The following is a 24,029-nucleotide window of genomic DNA, read 5'->3' as shown; positions in this document are numbered from 1 at the left end:
CAGATCAATGCATGAAGTGATCTGCATGGAAAAACAAAGGAGATAACAGGTAATTGTGGGTGTGGAACCATCCTGCCTGGAAAAGACTTTTAAGGTCATTAAGGCCAACCTCTTCCAGCTTTACCAAGCCTGGTGCTAAGCCATGGCCTTCAGCACATCTCGCTGCCTTTTAAACACCTCTGGGGGTGGGGATTCACTCACCTCTCTGGGCAGCCTATGCCAGTGCTGGAGAACTCTTTCAGTGAAGTTTCTTCTAAGACCCACCCTAAACCTCCTCTGGTGCAACCTGAAGCCATTTCCTCTCATCCTGTCCCTTCTTAGGAGAATAAAGAGCCCAAACTCCACCTGGCTCCATCCTCCTTGCAGGGAGCTGCAGAGAGCCAGAAGCTCTCCCCTCAGCCTCCTTTTCTCCAGCCTCAACATCCAGCTCCCTCAGCTGCTCCTCACCATTCCTGTTCTCCAGAGCCTTCACCAGCTTCATTGCCCTTCTCTGGACCTGCTCCAGCTCCTCAATGGCATTTCTGTAGTGAGAGTCCCAGAACTGAACATTGTACTCAAGGTATGGCCTCACCAGTGCACAGTAGATGGCTTCCCTGGTTCTGCTTGTCACACTCTTGCTGATCCAGGGCAGGATCCTGGTGGCCTTCTTGGCCACTTGAGCACACTTCTGGCTCGTAGTCAGCTGGCTGTCAATCAGCACCCCTATGTTTAAACTGACAGAGGGGAGATTTAAACTGGATGTTGGAAAGAAGTTCTTTACAGTGAGGTGGTGAGACACTGGCACAGGTTGCGCAGGGAGGTTGTGGATGCTCCCTCCCTGGAAGTGCCCAAGAACAGGTTGGATGAGGGCTTGAGCAGCCTGTTCTAGTGTGAGGTGTCCCTGCCTATGGTGGTGGGTTGGAACTGGATGATCTTCGAGGTCCTTTCCAACCTAGACCATTCTGTGATTGCAGAGCAGCTGCAGCCCTCTCATGCTGTCGCGTGGTTGAAGCTGGTGACTTCTGAGATCACAGACCTTCCATCACACACAGCTGAAGTGTAGAAAGCAAAAACCTCACACCAAGGGGCAGTGGGTAGAAACTACAGTGCACAAAGTTCCACCTCAACACGAGGAAGAGCTTCTTTGCTGTGAGGGTGACAGAGCACTGGAGCAGGCTGCCCAGAGAGGTTGTGGAGTCTCCTTCTCTGGAGAGTTTCCAGCCCTGACTGGATGTGTTCCTGTGTGACCTGTGCTAGATTCTAAGGTCCTGCTCTGGCAGAGGGGGTTGGACTTGATGATCTATGGAGGTCACTTCCAACTCCTAACATCCTGTGATCCTGTGCCCTTGTTCTTCAGACTGGGGGATCAAAGTGACTGAAGGCAAACACAACCCCATTACTCTCATGTAGCCTTGTCAGGGGTCCAGGCTGGGCTTTCCACTACACAAGTGACAGATGCTCTCTATGAACTTCTCTCCCTTCCCAAAGGGAAGAGAAGGGGAATAAGGGGGAGAGGCTGATGGCTTGGGAAGGAAATGAAACCAGTTTTGATGGAAATGATAGCATATGATGAAATACCTACAGATAGATGCAAACTAATACTGAACCCAACTCGCTGATGGCAGTGATGTCATCATCCACTGATGCTGTGGGCAGCCACTGGGGAAGTCCCAGACCAGACTCAGCAGCAGGCAAGAGCAGGATTCAGAAGCTGGATTCTGGAACTGGGTTCAGGAGCACACGGAGCAGGATCAAAGCAAAGTCCTTGTCAGATGCTGGCCACTGGAGAAGAGACTTGACCCCAGTGATCCCTCAGCTTTATCTCCATGGGTTGGAATCCTTTGTTGGTCAGTGCAGGGTCACCTGTCCTGCCTGCTTCTCCTCACAGGGACCATCTCTTACTGTACCCCAGAGTGGTTCACAAGATGTAGCATTGCCTTTGGTCTGCTGAGAAGCAAGTCTAAGCCAGAGCCTTTCTGCAGCAGAGTTGCTAGCAGTAATCCTCCCCATCAGTGTTCTCAATGCAGCCACTGGCAGTGCAAACCTGCCCTGAATTTCAGACAGTGCCTCAATGGTTAGAGACTGATCTGAAAAGTCAGATCACTTAACCAGAACTGGCCTTGTTCTAGCTCTGACCACCAGATCTGGTCTTGTTCTAGCTCTGACCAGCCTGATCCTAAAGTATGGATTGTGTCAGGTGCAGCCATGCTGCACTGCTGGGCTCAGGTAAGCATAATCCATACCCATCTCAAAAACAGCCAACGATACCCGAGTCATTCTTGCTTCTTCTGTCAGGGAAATCAGCAGTTTTGCTGGTGAGGATGAAATTTGTGCTCTTCAGGTTCTGGAAAGCAGTGGTGAAAGAGCCATTTCCCATTTCCCCTTTCTGCCAGCAGCCTCCTGTCCTGTCCCAGCTGCTGCCTCGTTCTGCCAGACCAGCAGGTTGCACCACAGCAGAGCTGCTCTCTTCCTGAGTTGGGAAACAGCCTGGGGCTGTGTTTCAGCAGGTCTTGTATGTCCCAAGCAGAAGCTGCTGTGTAACTGCTTGGAAGTCCCTCTAGTAAGGACTGGCTCACTCAGCAGATTTCCCTGTACACCTCTGATCTCATGATGTCTACACAGACACATCAAAGTTCTGCTCTCGACCTCATACAAGCCCTTTTGGAGCTATTTTTGCTTTGTACAGTTTCTGGGATGACCCAAACTGGAAGGAGACTACTGTAGAATTCCTAGACTGTAATCATAGGGGTTGGAAAAGACCTCCAAAGATCATCCAGTCCAACCCTCCTGCCAAATCAGTCACCCAAGGCAGGTCACCCAGGAATGTATCCAAATGGGTCTTGAAAGTCTCCAGAGAAGGAAACTCCACAACTTCTTTGGGCAACCTGCTCCAGGGCTCCAGCACCCTCACAGCAAAGATTTTGAGGAGGAACTTCCTGGGTTCCAGTCTGTGCCCATTGCCCCTTGTCCCATCACAGGACAGCACTAAAAAGAACCTGCCCCCTTCTTCTTGGCACCCATCCTTCAGGCATTTACAAACATCAGTAAGATCCCCTCTCAGTCTTGTTCACAGAATCACAGAATGTTAGGGGCTGAAAGGGACTTCAAAAGATCATCCAGTCCAACCCCCTGAAACAGCAGGATCACCTTTTTATTTTCTTACAGTCCAGTTTTCATTTTTATTATTTTCTCATCCTTCTCCCCCATCTCCTTCATTCCTCTCCACGTTCCTCTTTCCGCCATCTTCCTCCTTTTCTTTCCATCTCCTCCTTTCCTCTGTGTTCCTTTTCCCCCCCCATCTTCCTCCTTTTCATCTCCTTCTTTCCTCTCCATGTTCCTCTTTCCCCCTATCTGCCTCCTTTTAATCTCCTTCTTTCCTCTCCATGTTCCTCTTTCCCCCCCTATCTGCCTCCTTTTCACCTCCTTCTTTCCTCTCCATGTCCCTCTTTCCCCCCATCTTCCTCCTTTCCTCTCCATCTCCTTCCTTTTCACTTATTTTCCTCTTTTCATCTCCACTCTTTCAGCACCAGCTGCCCCTTCCCCACCCCACCCCTCATTTGCCCCTTTTCTCCCCCAAACCCAGAACACCTGAGCTCTGTTGCAGTCTCCTCCCACCCCAGCTGTGGCCACTTTGCCCTCTCTGCCCACTCCCCTTTATAATGAGCCCCAGGAAAGGCAGCAGCCCTAAGCTTGCCCAACTGGGCAGAGGGATCCTCCTCCCATCATCACTGGTGAGTCCCCATGGTGCACACTGGGTGAATGGTGGAGGGGATCTAAAAGGCTGGGGGGCCTGGTGGCCCCCCAGCCAGGTAGGACAAGGCTTGATTGTTGCTCTAACATCACCTATGGGTGCTGGCTGCGCCGCCTCACTTAGGCTGAGCTCCTTCATATTTAGTTGCTGTTTTCTGCTTGCTTGTGAAACTCTAAGAATGGCAGGAATGAATCTGTGGAATGTTCCTGACACCTGAGCTGCATTCCACTAAACCAGGTGAAGGGTAAGGTTGTGGGAAGACCCAAACTCCCCACCACACAGAGCCTCCCTGTCTGGCTAACAGCAGCTTCAGAGCCCTTCCTCACCTGCAGCCCTCTGGGATGCTCACAATGTTAGTGCAAGTTCTGTGTTGTGGTGGTTTACTCTTCCCAAGCAATGTTCAGAAGCTGCTTGATGTTACTCATGCAGATCCAAACCTCATGTGCCTGCTGTTTACCCTCTGCTTTATTCTGCTGCCAAAGTCCTTCTCCCTTAGGATTTCATCTCAAACATCTGAGCTCTGCCCAAGAAAACTTTGCTGCATCACAAAGCTCACTGCATAATGCTGTCAATCTGTGCTCAAGAGTTTGGTCCTCCTGCCTTCTCTCCAAGGTGCAGAGATGTTCTAATTGTCATCAGAAAATGCAGTTAAAATAACCCCCCCCAAACACCAAAACCTGGAAAATGATAAAGCCATTTCCTCTGGACCACTTGCTTGACACCACAGGAAAGAGGCTGCCCCCTCCAGCTTCCCGTCAGGCAGCAGCAGAGGGCAGTGAGGTCTCCCCTCAGCCTCCTCTTCTCCAGGCTGAACATCCCCAACTCCCTTAGCTCCTCCTTGCAGCCCAGGTGCTCCAGGCCCTTCTTCAGCCTTGCTGCCCTTCTCTGGACATGCTTCAGTCTCTCAGTGTCCTTCTTGTAACGAGGGGCCTGGAAATAGACACAGTACTCAAGGTATGGCCTCACCAGTGCTGAGCACAGGAGGATGCTGACCTCCCTGTGCCTGCTGGCCAGGATGCCCTTTGCTCTCTTGGCCACCTTTGCTGACTCCTATTCAATCATCTGTCAACCAATATCCCCAGGGCCCTCTCTGAATCACAGCTTTCCAACCACACACCCCCAAGCTTACAGTCTTGCTGTCAGTCTGTAGGAAAGCAGCTGCGGGGCTGCTGCAGACCCAGCTTGCCTCAGGAGGCTCTACAGCTCCTCCACAACTTCCACATGGATGCCTTCACCTCCTTATTCCTCAAGGTATAGACGAGGGGGTTTATCAACGGGGAGAAGACAGTGTAGGTCATACAGATGTGCCTGTTGGAGGGCAAGGCAGAAAAGGGTTGGAGGTAGATGAGGATGCAGGGCACGAAGAAGAGGCTGACTGCCACCATGTGTGAGCCACAGGTAGAGAGCACCTTCCAGCACCCCTCAGCAAAGTGAGCCCTGACTGCAAGCAGGATGAAGATGTAGGATGTGAGCAGCACCAGGGAGCAAAGCAGGTTTATGAAGCCGCTGTTGGCAGCCATGAGCCACTCGGTGACAGAGAGGTCTGTGCAGGCAAGCTGAACGACGAGAGGCACGTCACAGAAGTAGCTGTCTATTGTGTTAGGGCCACAGAAGGGGAGCTGGACTGTGAGCAACATATGGACAAGGGAGTGGAGGAAGCCTCCTGCCCAGCAAGTAGACACCAGGGCCCAACACACCTTCCTGCTCATGATGGTTGTGTAGTGCAGGGGCTTGCAGAGGGCAGCGTAGCGGTCGTAGGCCATCACAGTCAGCAGGAACATCTCTGATGCTCTAATGAAATGCAGGAAAAACATCTGGGCTATGCAGTCTGCAAACAAAATGCTCTTCCTCTGGGTCAGCAGGTCCACCAGCATCCTGGGAGAGACAACAGAGGTGCAGCAGATATCTAAGAAGGACAGATTGCAAAAGAGAAAGTACATGGGTGAGGAGAGCTTGGGGTCAGTCCCGACTGTCACGATGATGAGGATGTTACCCAGCAGAACCATGACATAGGCCAGTAGGAAGAGGATGAAGAAGAGGACTTGCAGCTCCCTTCTATCAGAAAGCCCCAGGAGGATGAACTCAGCCACCTGGGAGAAGTTTCCCAGTGCCATCATTGCACTTCGAGCTCCCATACACAGGTGTGGAGGTGACCAGGGCTGAGAGCAGCTCCAAGAATGATGAGAGCAAGAAGCATTTACTGCTGTTCTGCCTGCTCCAAACAGCACAATGTCACACCCTGCATCACAGGGAGCAGTGTTTGCAAACAGCACTGTCCACCTCTCTCTTCTCCTGCCTTCTCACTCCCTTCCCAGGTTCCTGACCCTCACCCCTGGACTCACACTGACCATTGGTTTTCTGCATTGTAGGTGGCTGGACAAAGTGTGTGCTCTGATTCTGTCTGGGAGGAATCACTGCCTACTCACAGGAGAAGAGCCAGGGATGCTCGAAAATTGCTGCAGTGTCCTTTTGCTTGCAGAGAGTTCAAAGTGCCACGATGGAAGTGAATTCTTACTGTGTCTAAGCTGTATGGCTGAGATGCTCTCTGGTGGTCCTCAAAGTCTGTTTCTCTTTCCCATCAAACAGGCTTGCTTCATGCATCATTCCAAAGATAATATCTGCAAATCACAGACTGATCCCACTTTTTTTTCTTTGTCTCCCAAGAGCTTGGTGATCTTCCAGAGCCAGCACAGCTGCAGAGAGGGTCAACTGTCTGCAGTGATCCCTGATGTTGTGCTAGACAGAATGGGTGCCACAGGTTGAGTGCAAACAGCTCTGGCTCTGTGTAGAGCTAGCAAGGAGGAATAAACACCTTCAAGGCTTGAGCTGCAGATCGTCCACTGCAATGAGATGACTCCTTCCACTGAAGGTAGCTCATCTCTCCTTCAGCATAAATGGAGAGCAGATGCCTGCCCCATGCTAGATATCTACAACACAACCATCATTAAATGAAGCTGCCTTGAAGGATCCAAAGCACCACAGGAGTATTTAATTGTGCCTGTGCATCTTCAGTGGACTTGATGATCTCTGGAAGTCCCATCCATCCTCTGATACTCTGTGATTCTGTGAATGGTTGGCCCAGCATTCTCACTGCCTTTCACATGTGTCCTGGAATGGGTCTTGGCCTCTGTAGTTTTCTTAGGGGGACCTGGGACCCCTCAAACTATGACACCGTGGCTGATATGAAGACCATGAGCAAAGGAGGGGAAACCAAATGGTCACTACTGTACCCATGTACCAAGGGAACTTTCAAGTCTGAACTCCTTGGTATATGCTGTTTGAGGACAGCAAAGCCATTTATTCCCAGTCTGATTCAAGTTACTCATCTGATGGGTCAGGGCAGTGGTCCACTCTTCTTCCTCCTGCTTATAGATGCCAAACCCTTGGCTTTGTTTGGGTTTCTTCTTGCACAGAGCTTCGTTTCAGGAGGTTCTTATCTTGATAAGTTACAGGAAATTTGGAATCAATTTTCCTCTAACATTTAGACAGATCCAATGAGGCAGTGTCTTGGAGGCTTCCTGAACTGACCTCCGTCTTGCTCCCATCTTCTTTCTCCCTAAAGCCACCCCCTCCCATCCCAGCATATAAATACTCCTCTAGCATACTGGGTGCTAAACACAGGCAAAAGGTAGTTTTCCACTGAAGTTGGACCTCTGAGACCTGTGCCATTAAGCAACTCTGAGCAACCACCCAAGGGCTTCATTTAACAGTTCTGGTGGCTGAGTCCCTCGGTGTGCCACAGCACAACAGCTTGCTCTGTGACCTTCTCTGTGTGGGATCCTGAAGGTTGATAAAGAGGGGATAAGACACCCTGCACTTCAAAGCCCCCAAAGCCCTTTGTAGGAAAACCCAAGTCTCTAGTAATAAAAATATAAGTACAGAGTTGTAGTAGAGAGTGCCACATTGCAGTCACAGAATGGTTTGGGTTGGAAGAGACCTTTGAGATCATGGAGCCCAACCCTTAACCTAGCACTGCCAGGGCACCACCACACCATCCCCCTCAGCACCACATTTCCATGGCTTTGGAACCCCTGCAGAGATGAGGACTCCACTGCCCTGGGTAGCCTGGCTCTCCATTTGCATTTCTTATTCTGCAATGAACCATCTTCCAAGAGCATCTACAACAACAACCAGCTCTCAGAGGATGAGACAGCTGTGGCAGGAGCAGTTAAAGCACACAGCAGAGGCACAAGACATGAGGAGTAATGAGGTCCCAGAGGCACACAAGGTTCTGTCAGAAGTCATCAGTGGACAAGGAGCTAAAGATTGTACTCTGGAGAGCTGTTAGGTGCTGGAGTGATGTTGGAGGGTGGTCATCTGAACTGCTCATCACACATGGGTTTCCTTCCTTGTTTGCTGGGTTGGCATTTTAATGCTGTCCAGATAGATGAACTTTATTATCACAGAATCAAGGAACGTTAGAGGGATGTTGAAAGCTCATCCTGCTTCTAGATCAGGATCACCTAGAGTAGGCCACACAGGAACACATCCAGGCAGGTGTTCATAGAATCAACCAGGTTGGAAGAGACCTCCAAGCTCACCCAGTCCAACCTAGCACCCAGCCCTGGCCAATCAACTAGATCATGGTGCTAAGTGCCTCGTCTGAGCTTTGCTTGAACACCTCCAGGGATGGCAACTCCACCACCTCCCTGGGCAGCCCATTCCAATGGCCATCATTGAATGTCTGCAGTGAAGGAGACTCCACAGCTTCTCTGGGCAGCCTGTTCCAGGGCTCCAGCACCCTCACAGTGATAATGTTTTTCCTTGTGTCTACATGGAACCTCTTCTGCTCCAGCTTGTGCCCATTGTCCTATCACTGAGTGTCACTTCTCTGCTGGGCCATGAATTGTCCTGCCTACTGGAATAGTTCCTAATCAATTCCTTGGTTTTCCATTGATACATGAAACTGTACTTCCAAATGCCTTCTCTGGTGACTGCTCTGGTTTTTACCACCAGCAAGGTGTCTTTCATTAGGCCTGTGATTCTCTATTAGCCTAAACATGAAAATAAGAGACCTGAGGCAGAGCTGAAGGATAGAGGAGATGGTCGGAAGCATCACTGATAAGGGAAATGGCTAGAAGTATAGAAGAATGTAGGTTGGAAGGAACCTTCAAAGGTCACTTAATTAGAGAAGAGTTTGGGGTGGAAAGAACCTTTGAAGGTTCCAAACCCCTCTAGCATGAGCAGAGACATTTTCCAGGTTGGTCAAAACCCCATCCCAGCTGGCTTTGAACACCACAGAAGGAATTTGTTACACTGGCAGGGGAAGGGGAGAAGCTTCATCAGCAAATGGCCCACACTTGTTTTTAATGCTACTCTATGGATTCAGGGTTCCACAGTGTGGTTCTCATACAAAGCCATTTACTGCAAGCAGAAAGGGCCTTTTGTGTCCAACAGCAGGTGTCCATAGTCCTCTATGGTCCTTTCCCAGCTGAATGGAGGGCAGAGCAGATGGAGTTCATGTGAAGGCTTACCTCTGAGTAGTGAGGTGCTCTACCTGGACAACATTTTCAGTGCTTTTGATAGTTTTTATTTGAACATTGGTGTTTAAGTACTCAGGAGCCCCAGGCCTGGGCCTCTGCTAGGTGACAAGAGAGTAGAAATGTCACAGGGTTCATGATGTGTTTCAAATCAAGAAATGAACCTTCAGACTCCTGCTAATTACAACAGGAGCTAACAGCAAGTTTTTCTTTGAAGGCCATTCCTAAGGATCCTTCACACAAGGAGTTACAACGAGAGATGCTTTGTTTCCTCTGATCCTCTGGAAGGGCTGTCCCTGCTCTACACCTTTCTGCTTTCATTGCCCACTCCTCTGCTCCACAGTTTTCTCATGGCACTCTTCACCTCCTCATTTCTTAGCGTGTAGATGAGTGGGTTGAGCATGGGGGTGATGATGGTGTAGAACACTGCCACGCTCTTGTCCTCCGCCAGGTTGCTGGAGGGACGGATGTAGATGAAGGTGCACGGCCCAAAGAACAGGATCACCACAGTGATGTGGGACCCACAGGTGGAGAGGGCCTTGTGCCACCCTTCAGATGTCTGGCTTCTCAAGGAGCGCAGGATGACCGCGTAGGACACCACCAGGATGAGGAAACAACTCAGACTTATCATCCCGCTGTTGGCAACCACGATGATGCCCACGGCATAGGTGTCGGTGCAGGCCAGCTGCAGCAGGGGGTGGACGTCACAGAAGTAGTGGTCAACTCGGTTAGGGCCGCAGAAGGGAAGCTGAACAGTCAGCAGAGTCTGAGCCAAGGAGTGCACAAAGCCTCCCACCCAGGAGCCCACCACCATCCGGCCACACACGCGCCTGGTCATGAGGGTGGTGTAGTGGAGGGGTCTGCAGATGGCAACGTAGCGGTCGTAAGCCATCACCGTCAGGATGAAGATCTCTGTGCAGCCAAAGAAATGTACCCCGAAGAGCTGTGCCATGCAGCCCCCAAAGGAGATGGGTTTCTTCTCAGCAAGGAGGTCAGCAATCATCTTGGGAGCTGTGACAGAAGAGTAGCAGACATCTATAAAGGAGAGGTAGCCCAGGAAGAAGTACATGGGGGAGCTGAGGCGCTGGCTGCTAATTATAGTGCTGACAATGAGCAGGTTTCCTGCCAAGATCATTAGGTAGAAGGACAGAAAGGTCACAAAACATATTTTCTTCACCCCTTGATTCACTGAGAGGCCCAGAAGAATGAATTCCTCCACGCTGCTTGTGTTCTCCATGCTCATCGGTGGGGTGGTGATGCTGTGTCCAGCCTGAGCACGTGGGAGAATAAGGATAAATGATTTGTCAGGGCCTTTGCATCATTGCAAGTGAATTCTGTCTCAGAAGTAAGAAATTGATAGGATTCACCATGAGAGTGGTGAGAGCATGGAGCAGGGGGAATGGAGCAAAGCTGGAGGTGGGTAGATTCAGGCTGGACATGAGGAGGAAGTTCTTCACTATGAGAGTGGTGAGAGCCTGGAATGGGTTGCCCAGGGAGGTGGTTGAAGCCCCATCCCTGGAGGTGTTTAAGGCCAGGCTGGCTGAGGCTGTGTGCAGCCTGCTCTAGGGTAGGGTGTCCCTGGGCATGGCAGGGGGTTGGAACTGGCTGATCCTTGTGGTGCCTTCCAACCCCGACTGGTTCTATGATTCTAGGATTAGTATGAAGTTTATGCAGTGGAGATTTCGTTGTCTTTCAATTTGCCCTTGCATGGACTTCAGCCATGCCTATTACCACACCAGGGCAGATCCACTCTGTGGTGTGTTTCTCCGTCCTGGTCACAGAAGAATCACAGAATCAATCAGGCTGGAAGAGACCTTCAAGATCATCAAATCCAACTTCACATCTAACACCATCTAATCAATTAAACCATGGCACCAAGTGCCACATCCACTCTCTTCTTAAACACTACCAGGGAAGTGACTCCACCACCTCCCTGGGCAGCCCATTCCAATGCCAATCACTCTTCCTGCCAAGAACTTCTTCCTAACATCCAGCCTAAACCTCCTCTGGCACAGCTTGAGGCTGTGTCCCTTCATCCTGTCACAGGTTGCCTGGAAGAAGAGACCAAGCCACACTTGGCCACCACCTCCTAGTCCTCCTGGATTGTGAAGTTGATGTGTCTGGGTCGATAGTTAACATGTCAAGGACAAGGCTGCAGCGTTCAGCTCAAGCACCACTACAGATGCTTCAAAGCACTTGCACCCTCTGTGTAAACTAAACCCATGACAACAGCCTTTGTGAGAACAGTGCCTTTAGGAGTGTCCAGAGCACACAGAACCCCAGCATGGTGGGGGGAGTTAGAAGGGACTTATGGAGAACATCCAGTCCAACCTCCCTGCTAAAGCAGGGACACCCACAGCAGCTTGCCCAGGATCACAAGTGCCACAGAGGGAGTTGGACTGTCTCCAGAGAAGGAAACTCAACAACCTCTCTGGGCAGCCTGCTCCAGAGCTCCAGCACCCTGAAAGTATTCCTTGGACTGCTGATTTATTCTATGAGTAAAAAGGATCTGAACTGTTGTTGAAGGGGGAAATGAAATCACCTGCAGAGAGAAAAAAACACTTCTCTTTTGTATGTGTGCATTCTGAAACCTGAATTTGCAGCTTTGTGAGCTGAACAAGGAGTGCTGGGGAAGTTATCTACTATGGTTCAAAGAGCAACCAACCTCACGTCTGACCTGCTCTAGTATTGAGCTCTGAATCTCATCAATGTTCATTTGAGAGGAAGGAAGAAGGGAAGAGGCTTTCCAGAACTTCTGTTGCAGTATTGTACATGTTTTAGTTCATGCTGGCTTGTGAAACACTCTGGGGGACTGTGTTGAGACACTGAAGCCCTGGAGCAGGGCCAGAGAAGGACCACAAAGGTGGGGAAGGGTCTGGAGAACAGGATTGGTGAGGAACAGCTGATGGACCTGGGTATGGAGAAAAGGAGGCTGAAGGGAGAGCTTCTGTCTCTCTCCAATTCCCTGAAAGGAGGTTGGGGCCAGGTGAGGGTTGGGCTCTTCTTCCAAGGAACAAGTGACAGGACAAAAGGAAATGGTCTCAAGCTGCCCCAGGGGAGGCTTAGGTTGGACATGAGGAACAACTTCTTGACCTTGAGGTGCATCAAAGCCTGGCCCAGGCTGCCCAGGGCAGTGGTAGAGTCCCCCATCCCTAGAGGGGTTTAAAAGGTGCAGAGATGGTTTAGCACCAGCCTTGGCAGAGTTAGATACTGGGAGGTGTTGAAGCAAAGCCTGGATGGGGCACTTAGTGCCATGGTCTGGTTGATTGGCTAGGGCTGGGTGCTAGGTTGGACTGGATGAGCTTGGAGGTCTCTTCCAACCTGGTTGATTCTATGATAGTAAAGTTCTTTGCCAACCAAAACAAGACTATGACATTTACCAACTCACCCTTATCCACCCAGACATCAGAGCTGCTTTAATAAAAGAAACCTGAGAATCCCTGTATGGAACCTTGTAACAGAGTTTAACCAAAAATAGGCACCTCTTGGAGCCAAACTGTCAACTCTGTGGGACTCAGCCTAGGAACAAAACATCCCCAGTCAGCTGCTGTTAAAAACCACCACTGCCAGTCCTGCCCAGTGGAAGCACAAACAATTCCTCCTGCGTGTGCAGATGATCTCAGCAGGTCTGTGGAATGCTTCAGTTAATTCACAGGATCCACTACAGCAAAGTTACAACCTCTTGTGCTGGCAAAAAAAACCCCCACCACCCAAACCACCAACTGAGCAGGCATCCACAGGAAACATGGAGATGGAGGAAGCCCCAAATTGCTTTCAAACCCACAAAGTGCAGCCTAGAGAGGAAGTTGGGAAAGGCAGGGACTTTTCTTGTGCCTACAGCTGAGCTACAGGAGGGAAAAGGCACTCAAGAAGGGGGATAAAATTTACAGGGATGATTCCTTTCCAAGGCAACACCTATCACTCTGGCAGTTGTTCCTACCCAGTCTTACCAAGCTGAAGTCCTTTCTGTCCTTTCTCTTCTCACTTGGTGCAGATGCAGTTTTCTGCAGAAAACAGACAGCCAAACCAGGTTCATATTTATGGTTGTTCCATAGGAAGCAAGGCAGCTGAGCTCCACCTTGGCCAGAGAAGAGGTAGGGGCAAACCCCACCAGCCTTGGTGTCGTGCTTAGGCAATCAGTGGTTGAGAAAGGAGCTGAGTGATCCAGGAGAGCTCCTCCCAAAAGGTGGCAGGTGGGACACTCCTCAGCTAAAAGAAGGGGTCTGGTTTGGAAAGGGTTGTAAAAATCCATCCCATTCACAGCAGACAGCTTTGCTGGGGGTCCCTCTTGCCATGGCCCCTGTCAGCACCACCATCAAATTGCATGTCACAATATAGCCATTTAGCTCATCCCACCTCATTGACTTGTGACTTACCTGGAGCTGAGCCAGTCACATGCACTCCTTTTGCTGCCTTCCCAGGGTGATTCCTGACCAGCCTAAGGTGTCTGCTTAAAGATGTGATGAATTACATGCTGGAGGTGCCTGCTTCTTTCTGCTGACTCTAAGAGGATCATAGAATCCTAGAAGGTTTGGGTAGGAAGAAACCTTTCAAGGTCATACAGACTAACCCAGGTGCACTCAGCAGAGACATCTGCAACTACAGCAGGTTGCTCAGAGGCCAAATCAACATGACCTGGAATGGTTGCAGGGCTGGGGCAGATGGCTCCATCTCCTTGTGGTGAGCATTCCTCCCTAGAATCTCAGGTGGTTAATAGCAAAATAACCAAACCTGGGGCTGCAGAGCCACCCCTGTGCATGGCTCTAACCACAGCCAGCCACAGAGAGTTGGTAACTACAGTCAAAATGTCTCTTTGTGTTTTCACATTTGCTTAAGAGGAAAGGAAACAAAAAAGGAAACGGAGTTAGGGAAAGGAAAGGGAATGGAAGGGAGAAGAAAAATTAAAAGGGGAAGGGAAGTGGGGAAAAAAAAAAGGAAAAGGGAAGGGAAGAATAATAAGTACCCAGAGAACCTGGAAAACTCACCTCTCTGCTTGGAGATCTAATGGATTGTCTAAGGGCCGAGTGATTTTATCTCCCCAGCACCTTTCTTCCCTGGTAGGGGAGCACAAAGTCTTTAAAGACCATAGGAAAGCTTCTAAGATTTCCTTTCACTGTATTGGGTTTGTTACCTCGGTGTTTTCTGCCTGCATGAGAACTGCTCTCACAGGCTGGCTGGAGAGCATGGCCAGACCTCTGTGAGGTATTCACCAGCCAGCAGAAGAAAGAAGGCTGAGAGGGAAGCTGCTTAAGTAGCAGTGTGCAACCTTCCCCAAGGAAAGCTCCCACCTCGAGGGCTCTTGGGGCTGGAGGGTGGAGATGTGGAGGCTTAGTAAAGGGAAGAAGCAAACAGAAGGGGCAAAGGAGAAGACATTAGTTCTGTCCTGATTGAAATTAGACATATTAAAGAAGTGGCTGTGGGTCAGTGATAATGATCATCTGATCACAGTCTAGACTCAGAATCACAGCAGGGTTTCAGTTAGGAGTGACATATAAAGCTCATCTAGTGTGTGTGTGTGTCTCTTTACAGTTACCAGTCACATCTTCAACTAGAGCAGGTTGCTCAGAGCCCTGGACAACCTGACCTGGAACAGTTCCAGGGATGGGGCATCTCCCACCTCTCTGGGCAACCTGAGCCAGGGTCTCACCACTCTCATTGTTAAAATATTTCTTCCTTCTCTCCAATCTGAATCTCTCTCAGTTGACTTCAGAGCTGTGAGCACGCACTGCCAGCTCATCTTCAGCTTCAGATGAGCTCATGAAGGCATTTCAGGATTTCTCCAGCAGAAATAAGAGGCTGAATATTAAACTGGATGAGCACAAGTGGCACCAGGGGAGGTTTAGTTTTAATATTGGGCATCATTTCTTCACCAAAGAGGTCATCAGGCACTGGAACAGGCTGCCCAGGGAAGCAGTGGAGTCACCATCCCTGGAGGTGTTTAAAAGATGTTTGGTTGAGGAGTTTAGGGGCATGGTCTGCATGGTTGTGCACAAGGAGATGTTAGATTATGGTTGAACTCAATGATCTTTAGGTCTTTTCCAACCAGGTGATTCTTTGACTCTGTTCTATGACATGAGCAAGTTTGGTTAACCCTTTCCAGAGTCCTACCTTGATGGTTTGCCCATGTGTAGAAGCTCACCAAAGCCACTGCTTTGGCTTTATGGCTTTGTAAGCAATGAACCAGTGCTTTTAACTCTTTGTGTGTCCCAAACCCAAAGCACACAGAACACATTACAAATAAATCAGAGACACTTCCAGCAGTAAGGAGAGAGGTGCCATGCCCTGGAGGTGGTAAAGAGCTGCCTGTCCTGGTAGTCTTCTTGAGGTTAGGTTAGATGCATTTCTCTCAGTAGTGGTGATGTTTGAGTTAGGCTTCCAGGGAGACAGAAGGTGGCCTAGGTTGCCTCTTGGTGACCCTTCAAGCCCTGTTTTGCCTAAAATTTCATCACTGGCAACCCAGTGGACAAAGTCTCTGGCAAGAACTTACATGTTTTAGCAGAGTTCAGCAGCTGACAGAGTAAGTTAAGAAAACCCTTTGTGTAGAAATGGAGAAACCGAGGAAGGAAGTCAGCTCTGACATCAGGGGAAGGCAGCTGAGTTGAGTTTGGTCCTATGGGTTTCCCTCTCCAGAGACTGATTCACTTGATCTGCCTCAGACCTGGCTTTAGGATGGGATTGGTTCTGAAACAGACCTCTACATTTTGAGTTTAAATTACTTGGGGCAGGCAAAGGGCATGCCCAAAGACTTAATGTCCAAGTGAAAACCAGCAGTGAGTGGTGTCCCTCAAGGGCCCATGCTGGAACCAATACCATTTCATTTCTTCATCAGTGTTACAGACAATGGCATCAACGGCACCCTCAGCAGGTTAGCAGATGGCACCACACTGAATGCAGTGGCTGATACACCTGAAGGAAGGGATCCCTTCCAGAGAGACCTGGACAGCTTGAGGAGTGGGCTCATGAGGACCTCATGAGGTTCAGCAAGGCTAACTGCAAGGTGTTGCCCCTGGGCTGGGATAATCCCCATATCAACCCAGGTTGGGAGATGAAGGACTGGAGAGCAGCCTTGTGGAGATGGACTTGGGGGGGTGGTGGGTGAAAAACTGGGGAGAAGCCAGCAACGTGCACCTACAGCCCAGAGCCAGCAGTGTCTTGGGCTGATCTCCAGCTCTGTGAGCAGCAGGGCAAGGGAGAGGATTCTGCCCCTCTGCTCTGTTCTGCTGGGGCCTGCTTGGGAGTCTTCAACACATGAAAGGTATGGAGCTGTCAGAGTGGATCCAGAGGAGGGCTGAAACAGCTCTTCTGTGAAGAAAGGATGAGGCAGTTCAGCCTGGAGAAAGCTCCTCAAGACCTTCTTGTAGCCTTTCAATGTATAAAGAGAGCTTAGAAGAAAGATCACAGCTGTTCAACAAGAGCTGCTGTGACAGTACAAGGGGAGGTGGGTTTAAACTGAAACAGAGTGGGTTTAGATTGGACATAAGGAAGGCATTTTTTTCTGGTGAGTGTGGTGAGACTCTGGCACAGGTTGCCCAGAGAAGCTGTGAATGCTCAGAAGCATTCAAGGTCAGGTTGGATGGGGCTCTGAGCAACCTGATCGAGTGAAAAATGTCCCTGCCCATGGCAAGGGAGTTGGAACAAGGTAGGTTTTACAGCCTTCCAACCCAAAGCATCCTCTGATTCTGCACAGTCTTGCTGTCAAGAAGAGCCTCACCTTTCTTAACTTGGATCTTCTGCAGCCAAAGGTGGAGCTATGAACTGAATCACAGCAAAGCAAATGGATCTTCCAAGCCATGCTTCACTTCAACTCTCACTCATCACTGCTCTGAACAACTCTGTGTACCTTCAGCTTCTGATCTGTGGGTGTCAGCAGTTTCATCTGCTGCCCTTTTTTTCATTGGATTGACATCTGACATTTAAAGTGACCCAATAACCACCCAGGGGATGCAGCCATCTCCTGGCACAGAACCCAGCAATCCAGGGGGAAATCCCCAAATGAATGAGGAGGTTCAGTGCTGCTCTGGATGAGAAGTTTGCACTGTAGGCTGGAGTCCTGGCCAGGTCACTAAGGGTTAACTGCAGTCACTGTAGGAAACAGAATGTTGGGTAAGAAAGTAAACCCACTTTTACAGTCTTTGGGAAAGGAAGAGGAACAACAAATGACAGAAGAAGCTGAAGATGAACCACTGAGTCTCTTGCCTGCTGAACTGCTTGGGCCAGATCTGTTGATTGCTGTACCCACATGGCAGAACTTGGCTTGTGTCAAACTCATCTCCTTTTGCTCCCCTAGCCACACAGACTAGCAGAAGCCCAGATCAAGAGTTGCTGGTATCTCCTGTTGCAAAATGATCCCCTCTAAGGAGGTGCTTACAGCCAAGAAAGGAGAAAGGTCTTCCTCTGTTTTCTCTCTCCTTACTTTGGCACACAGAAGCAGAGAATGACCTTAAAGATCATCCAGTTCCAACCCTCCTGCCCTGGGCAGGGACACCTCCTATTAGACCAGCTCAGGGCTCCATCCATCCTGGCTTTCAACATTTCCAGGATTGGAGCCTCTGGCATGAGCCTGCACCCTATGGTGGTGGTGGAAGCTCCTGCACGTGGAGGAACTGTACACGGTGGGGAGATGGTGTAAATGGGCAGGGAGTGGTGACCAGGGGCTGTAACATAGAGATGTGAGGTGCTGAAGAGGTGCTGGTGGGGGGGAGGGGAAGTTGTGAAACTGTAAGGCTTTCTTAGGGGGTTTGTGAAATCGGAAGTGCCTGAGGTGTGGTGAAGGACTGTGCTGAAAGCCAGCACCAAGCGGCAGGTAATGCTTGCAGGGGCAAGTTGACCTGACAGCAGAAGCAGACATTGTGTATTGAAGGCAGCATGAGCAGAGCCTGTGGACTTGTAGCTGCTGAGGTGTGGGAAGGTTGTGGAGGTCGTTTGGACCCTGCTCCTGGACTCATAGAATCACAGAGTCATTTGGGTTGGAAAAGGTCTTTAATTTCACTGAAAGGCTGTGTGAAGCAGAATGGACTAAGCAGAGTGGTGACTTGTCTGTGGGAGAGGAGTCTGTGACTTGTCTGCGGGTCAGAAGAGGACACTCCATGGTGAAGGGTGTGCTAGGGCTGCTTTGCAGAGGCAGTAGGTCCTCAAGGAACGAGAAGTTGTGCTGAGTGAGGTTGTGAAATCATCAGCAGGCATCACGGAAGAGGACTGACAGCTCCTCAGTGTGTGTGAAGCTCCTTCTCCAAGGGCTGTGACACCAGAGCATCCCTGGGACACAGGTAGGAAAGGAAGCACCAGTGCAGGAGGCAAGGTCTAGCTCTGTACAGTGCTTGCTTTCTGTGCATCATGAGAACAGCCAAAGGAGGGAGAAGCAGTGAAAACCACACTGGGAGCCACGGCAGGGCCAGGTTCTGTACGAAGAGGGAAGTGGTTCAGATCTAAGTGACCACACAAAGCCACCGAGAGCAGTCCCCGGGAGGGTGATTGGTTGCCTGGCAGATGTCACGTCGAGAGGAGCTGTGGCTTTATAAAGGCTGTCTGACTAGCCCAGCACTGCAGTATGGCACAAGGGCTGAATCTGGGCCACATGTCACACAGTTTGGGTGACCATTTCACCCAGCAGATCCCTACAAGGAAGCTGCTGCAACCCAGTCACTGAAATTCCAAGGAAGCCACAGAAAGGTGAGGGGTCCTGAGGTGTCTTCATCCTTGCTCTCTGTCTGATGCTTGCTGTTGGGCTTTTGGAGAGGTGGTTAGGGGAGAGGAGGAGGGAAAAAGTGAGGCAGGGACATCAAACACTTTCTTCTGCTGCTGGTGAGAAGTTGGCTGTTGGTAAGAAATTGTCTTGCTCATTCTTAAGCTAAGGAGAGCTTCATTCTGGGGAGCCTTTTCCATGAACAAGAGGAATTGCTCTAAGTGCCCTTCTCTAGTATAAGATGTCAGTATTCCAGGATCTGAAGGAGGCCTACAAAAAAGCTGGGGAGGGACTTTTTAGGCTATCAGGGAGTGACAGGACTAGGGGCAATGGAGCAAAGCTGGAGGTGAGGAGATTCAGACTGGACATGAGGAGGAAGTTGTTCAGCATGAGAGTGGTGAGAGCCTGGAATGGGTTGCCCAGGGAGGTGGTTGAGGCCCCATCCCTGGAGGTGTTTAAGGCCAGGCTGGCTGAGGCTGTGGGCAGCCTGCTCTAGGGTAGGGTGTCCCTGGGCATGGCAAGGGGGATGGAACTGGCTGCTCCTTGTGGTCCCTTCAACCCTGTCTGATTCCATGATTCTATTCACAGACCTAGCATGAGTAGTTTTGGTCTTAGGTGATCACTGGAGATCAGCCCAGAAAATACATCAGCAGAACTTTCTCTGCCTAGTCTAAAACGTGGTGCCAAGCTTGCTTGGACTGCTGTATGCCACAGGGACCACTTGGTACTCAGCAGACAGGGCATGGGGAAGATGGTTAATCTCCAGGGAGAAAAAGCCCAGCTAGACTGAGTCTGCTGCTGTGTGATGCAAGCTTTCATTAATCAGTTTGTTAAAGAAGTAGACTTGCAGCTTGAAAAGGTGTCTTGGAGGGATGAATGTGTCTCAGAGACAAGAAGAACTCAGCCTTTGCAGGGTGATAAAATAAATACATGTGAACTGAGAGTGAGTTTTTAGTGTTCTTGCCAATGGTCTGCAGAGCCTGGAGCAGGATTCCTTCACTCCCATTACATAGAGTTATAGAAGGGTTTGGGTTGGAAGAAACATTCAAAGCTCATCTAGTCCAATCCTCTGCCATGGGCAGGAGCATCTTCAACTAGAGCCTGCCCAACTTGACATTGAATGCTTTCAGGGATGAGGCTTACCACCTCTCTGGGTAACCTGTGCCAGTGTCCTACCACCCTCACTATGAAGAACTTTTTCCTTACATCTAATCTAAGTCTCCCTTCTTTCAGTTTACAGCCATTACTCCCTGTCCTCTCAGTAGATGTCCTTGTAAATGTCACTGGAAAGCAAAGCCAGTGTGTGATCAGTGACAGAGGGACACTGCCATCTGACATTAGGAAATGTGCTTGGGAAGCTGCAGTTAGACACAGCTGATCACCATTCCCTGAAGGCCCAGTGGAGAGATGTGCTTCTGGAGGACAGGGTTGCAATTTGAGGCTATTTCCTTTTGTCCTGTTGCTTGCTCCTTGGCAGCAGAGCCCAACCCCAACCTGGCTCCAGCCTCCTTGCAGGCAGCTGCAGAGAGCCAGAAGCTCTCCCCTCAGCCTCCTTTTCTCCAGCCTCAACACCCCCAGCTCCCTCAGCTGCTTCTCACCATTCCTGCCCTCCAGACCCTTCCCCAGCTTTGTTGCCCTTCTCTGGACCTGCTCCAGCCCCTGAATGTCCTTTGTGGAGTGAGGAGACCAAACCTGACCCCAGGATTCCAGGTGTGTCCTCCACAGTGCCCAGTCTGGGAGGGAAATCCCTGCCCAGCTCCTGCTGGCCACTGTAGCCTCCTGCATTTATCTTGCCTGTGTGCCTGCAGCAGAGAGCAGAGTGTCTGGGGTGCTGAGATGAGCCAAAAATGACCCAATCTGACACTTTTCAAGTGTTTGTGGAAGTCTCTCTCTGTGTGTCCCTCTGCTTCATGCAAAGGCAGAACAAGCTCTTCATGCTGGTTGAGCTGTGCAGTGGTTCACATCTTCCCAGCTCTGCCCATTTCAACTTGTTCCTCTCTTCTTTTAAATGCCTCTGTTTTAAACTGTTTGGTTTGGGTTTGTTTTAACTGCCTTTATTTTACACTTTATTTTGCCCCTCCAAGATTCTCATTCAGATCTCAGTGTTGAAGGGGAAGAAGCAGGGTGAAGTGCCTGGGGGAATGGGGTGGAATAATCATTTGAGTCATCATTCCAGTGTCCTTTGAGGGTCAGTCTCTCCTCAGCCTCCTCTTCTCCAGGCTGAACAGTCCCAGCTTCTTCAGCTGCTCCACACAAGATTCATTCCCTAGACCCTTCACCAGCTTTGCTGCTCTTGTCTGGACCTGCTCCAGCAACTCAATGTCTTTATCCCTCCCTAAATCAAACTCTGGCTACAAAGAGCTGGAATGAATGCAGAAACACCATCGTGTCACCATGAGGGAAAGTCACTTTGGAGTTAGCACCTCTAGAGAATAAACCTTATGAGGAGTGACTGAGGGAGCTGGGGCTGTTTAGTTTGAAGAAGAGGAGGCTGAGGGGAGATCTCATTGCTGTCCACAACTACCTGAAGGGACATTGTGGAGAGGCTTCTGCTGGGCTCTTCTCACAGGTAATTCGAGACAGAACAAGGGGGAATGGCCTCAAGCTAAGACTGGGGAGGCTTAGATTAGATATTAGGAAAAAGTTTTGCACAGAGAGTGGTCAGGGACTGGAATGAGCTGCCCAGGGAGGTGGTTGGGTCACCCACCCTGGAGGTGTTTAAGAGGGGTTTGGATGTGGTGCTTAGGGATGTGGTTTAAGGTGAATCTTGCAGAGTAGGACTCGATGATCCTGAGGGGCTTTGCCAGCGTGGGTGTTTCTGTGACTCTCCCCTCTTCCAGGTCTGTGTGAGATCACTGGTGATGAGTAACTCCACTGCATCGATCTTCCTCCCGACGGCAAGCAGCCAGGCGCATGGGACTAACCACAGCGGGGCTGCGGGAAAGGCAGAGCCATCCTATGCTGTCCTCAAGTTCATGGAGAGCTTCTGCCTCATCAGCGCCGCCTGCGGGATGGTAGGGAACGGCATGGTGCTGTGGTACCTCGGCTTCCGCATCCGCAGGAACCACTTCACCGTCTACATCCTCAACCTGGCCGCCGCCGACTTCGGCTACCTGCTCTGCATCGCCATCGAGACGGTGCAGTACCTGATGCAGTTCAACGTGGGGGTGCAGTTTGGGATCTTCCTCTTCCTGGATCTGTTCATGTACGGGACGGGCTTGTACCTCCTGACAGCCATCAGCATCGAGAGGTGCCTCTCCGTCCTCTGTCCCATCTGGTGCCGAAGCCACCGCCCTCGGTACTTGTCTGGCATCATCTCTGGCCTGCTCTGGAGCCTCTCCTTGCTGCTGAATGCACTCGGGTATATGCTGTGCACTGTCCGCCCCTCTGCCAGGACCTGCCACCGTCTGCTCATCAGCATCGGGACCTTGGACTTCCTCTTCTGCACGCCCCTCATGCTGCTCTTCAGCCTGACCCTCTTCCTTCGGGTCAAGTGCAGCTCCCAGCGCCTCCAAACGGGCAGGCTCTTCACTGTCATCATGCTCACTGTCCTCTTCTTCCTCATTTTTGCAGTTCCTCTCAGCGTCCTGATCCTCTTTGACTTCTTGGGCTACAAATTTCTCTACTCCCCCGAGATCGGCTTTGTGCTGTCCTGTGTCAACAGCAGTCTCAACCCTGTCATTTACTTCCTAGTGGGGAGCTACAGGGACCGTAGAATCAAGTTCAGGCTCAGGCTGGCATTCCAGAGGGCCTTTGAAGATTCAGCAGATGACAAAGACGAGCGAGAAACCCGGGACACAATGACCATGTCCTCCCAGGACCCCACCCTGCCTAACACAGTGACACCAGTCCCGAGCTGAGGACCAGCAGCTTACTGAACTGAGCAACTCCTGAGGTGTTGGAGCTTATCTCACCTGACCTTCACAACCTCTGCTCCAGATCTACCCTTTAGCTGCACATTTTAAGCTCCATCTGTGTGAAAACACATCAGCAGCTGGACCACAGGATTTATTTGGACTGTATTAGGACCATCTTGTCGGTGCCTGTTTCTATTCCATGGCCATTAAAGGGTTTCACTTTGATAAGGTCAACCTCTTGGTGTCTGCATTTCCACAGAGGAATCCCACTCAGAATTTGCAGCTCACAGAAGCTCCCAGTCCCAGCATGATGGGGTTGGAAGGGACCTCTGGAGATCAGCCAGTCCAAGCCCCCTGCTTGAGCAGGGCACCCACAGCAGCTTGCCCAGCAGCACAATGGCATGGTGAGGGTGGAAGCTCTCCACACAAAGAGACTTCACAACCTTTCTGGGCAGCCTGCTCCAGCCCTCCAGCACCCTCACAGCAAAGTTTCTCCTCATCTTCAGGTGGAACCTCCTGCACTCCACTTTGTGCCCTCTGCCCCTTGGCCTGGCCCTGGGCACCACTCTCAAGAGCCTGGCCCCAGCCTCTTGCACCCCACAGCTCCTTTAGCTGTTGCTGAGCACTGAGCAGATGCCCTCTGGGGCTGCTCTCCTGCAGGGTCCACAGCCCCAGGGCTCTCAGCCTTTGCTCCTCACAGAGATGCTTCAGGCCTCTCAGCATGCTCAGAGCCTTCACTGGAGTCTCCAGTACTTCTCTGTCAGTGTTCAGCCAGGAAGCCCAGGAGTGGCCACAGTACTCAATAGACCTCTGCCTTTCAGAGCACAACAATATCCAAGTCATGAACTCTCCATCACTTTTTTCTCAGCTCTCTGAAGGTGAGGTAGGAACCCATCTGCTGTAACCCCTGTGGAACAGAGAGCCACTGGGTGACTGCAGCCCTCACACCCCCAGTCCCATCTATTGCTCCGAGGAGCTGTTTAAATTCTCTTTCTTATCAATCACTTAACCAATAAAGTCCAACCACATAGAATCATAGAATCAACCAGGTTGGAAGAGACCTCCAAGATCATCCAGTCCAGCCTAGCACCCAGCCCCATCCAGTCAACCAGACCATGGCACAAAGCTTCATCCAGGCTTTCCTTGAACATATGCAAACTAAAGGATGTTCCCAGTGTGTAAGGAGGGTTGGTTCTGCAGGATGCTTTCCTTTGGGACATTATTGGTTTGTTCTGTGTAAGGTGCAGGGTATTCTGCAATCTCACCTGCTGTAGACAAAC

General features: G+C 50.5%; 3 protein-coding genes across 6 annotated transcripts; 1 reads left to right on the top strand and 2 right to left on the bottom strand.

The window, feature by feature from the left end:
* Positions 1-4: 4 nt before the first annotated feature.
* LOC135186377 (olfactory receptor 4E2-like) lies at positions 5-5,844 on the bottom strand. The gene is made up of 4 exons (XM_064164027.1): positions 4,946-5,844; positions 2,347-2,406; positions 448-686; positions 5-21 (listed from the first exon to the last, which is right to left on the bottom strand). The coding sequence occupies exons 1-4, from the start codon at positions 5,842-5,844 to the stop codon at positions 5-7; spliced, it is 1,215 nt and encodes a 404-aa protein (XP_064020097.1).
* On the top strand, positions 3,674-22,753 carry LOC135186063 (proto-oncogene Mas-like). 4 transcript variants are annotated; one of them, XM_064163441.1, is made up of 5 exons: positions 3,674-3,710; positions 6,100-6,257; positions 6,395-6,964; positions 13,632-13,690; positions 21,733-22,753. In XM_064163441.1, exons 4-5 carry the CDS (start codon positions 13,673-13,675, stop codon positions 22,750-22,752), a joined length of 1,038 nt encoding a protein of 345 aa, XP_064019511.1. In that variant the 5' UTR covers positions 3,674-3,710; positions 6,100-6,257; positions 6,395-6,964; positions 13,632-13,672; the 3' UTR covers position 22,753. The 4 variants fall into 4 exon arrangements, with proteins under 4 accessions (XP_064019511.1, XP_064019510.1, XP_064019512.1 ...); XM_064163440.1 differs by having other exon boundaries at positions 6,100-6,964; XM_064163442.1 differs by lacking the exons at positions 3,674-3,710; positions 6,100-6,257; positions 6,395-6,964 and adding an exon at positions 12,756-12,836.
* On the bottom strand, positions 8,749-10,466 carry LOC135186064 (olfactory receptor 4S2-like). The gene has a single exon (XM_064163444.1). The coding sequence runs from the start codon at positions 10,451-10,453 to the stop codon at positions 9,512-9,514; it is 942 nt and encodes a 313-aa protein (XP_064019514.1). The 5' UTR covers positions 10,454-10,466; the 3' UTR covers positions 8,749-9,511.
* Positions 22,754-24,029: the final 1,276 nt, after the last annotated feature.

The sequence above is a fragment of the Pogoniulus pusillus genome, chromosome 24, assembly GCF_015220805.1.
Source record: "Pogoniulus pusillus isolate bPogPus1 chromosome 24, bPogPus1.pri, whole genome shotgun sequence".
Lineage (NCBI taxonomy): Eukaryota > Metazoa > Chordata > Aves > Piciformes > Lybiidae > Pogoniulus > Pogoniulus pusillus.
This window is presented reverse-complemented; position numbering and strand designations above follow the sequence as displayed.

Coding starts and splice junctions, on each gene's coding strand:
- LOC135186064 (XM_064163444.1), bottom strand. CDS start 10,453: ATGAGCATGGAGAACACAAGCAGCGTGGAGGAATTCATTCTTCTGGGC.
- LOC135186377 (XM_064164027.1), bottom strand. CDS start 5,844: ATGGCACTGGGAAACTTCTCCCAGGTGGCTGAGTTCATCCTCCTGGGG. Junction 2,407..4,945: donor GTGAAGGCATCCATGTGGAA/GTTGTGGAGGAG, acceptor CTGGTCTGGCAG/AACGAGGCAGCAGCTGGGAC. Junction 687..2,346: donor GAAAGGGGAAATGGGAAATG/GCTCTTTCACCA, acceptor GCTGATTGACAG/CCAGCTGACTACGAGCCAGA.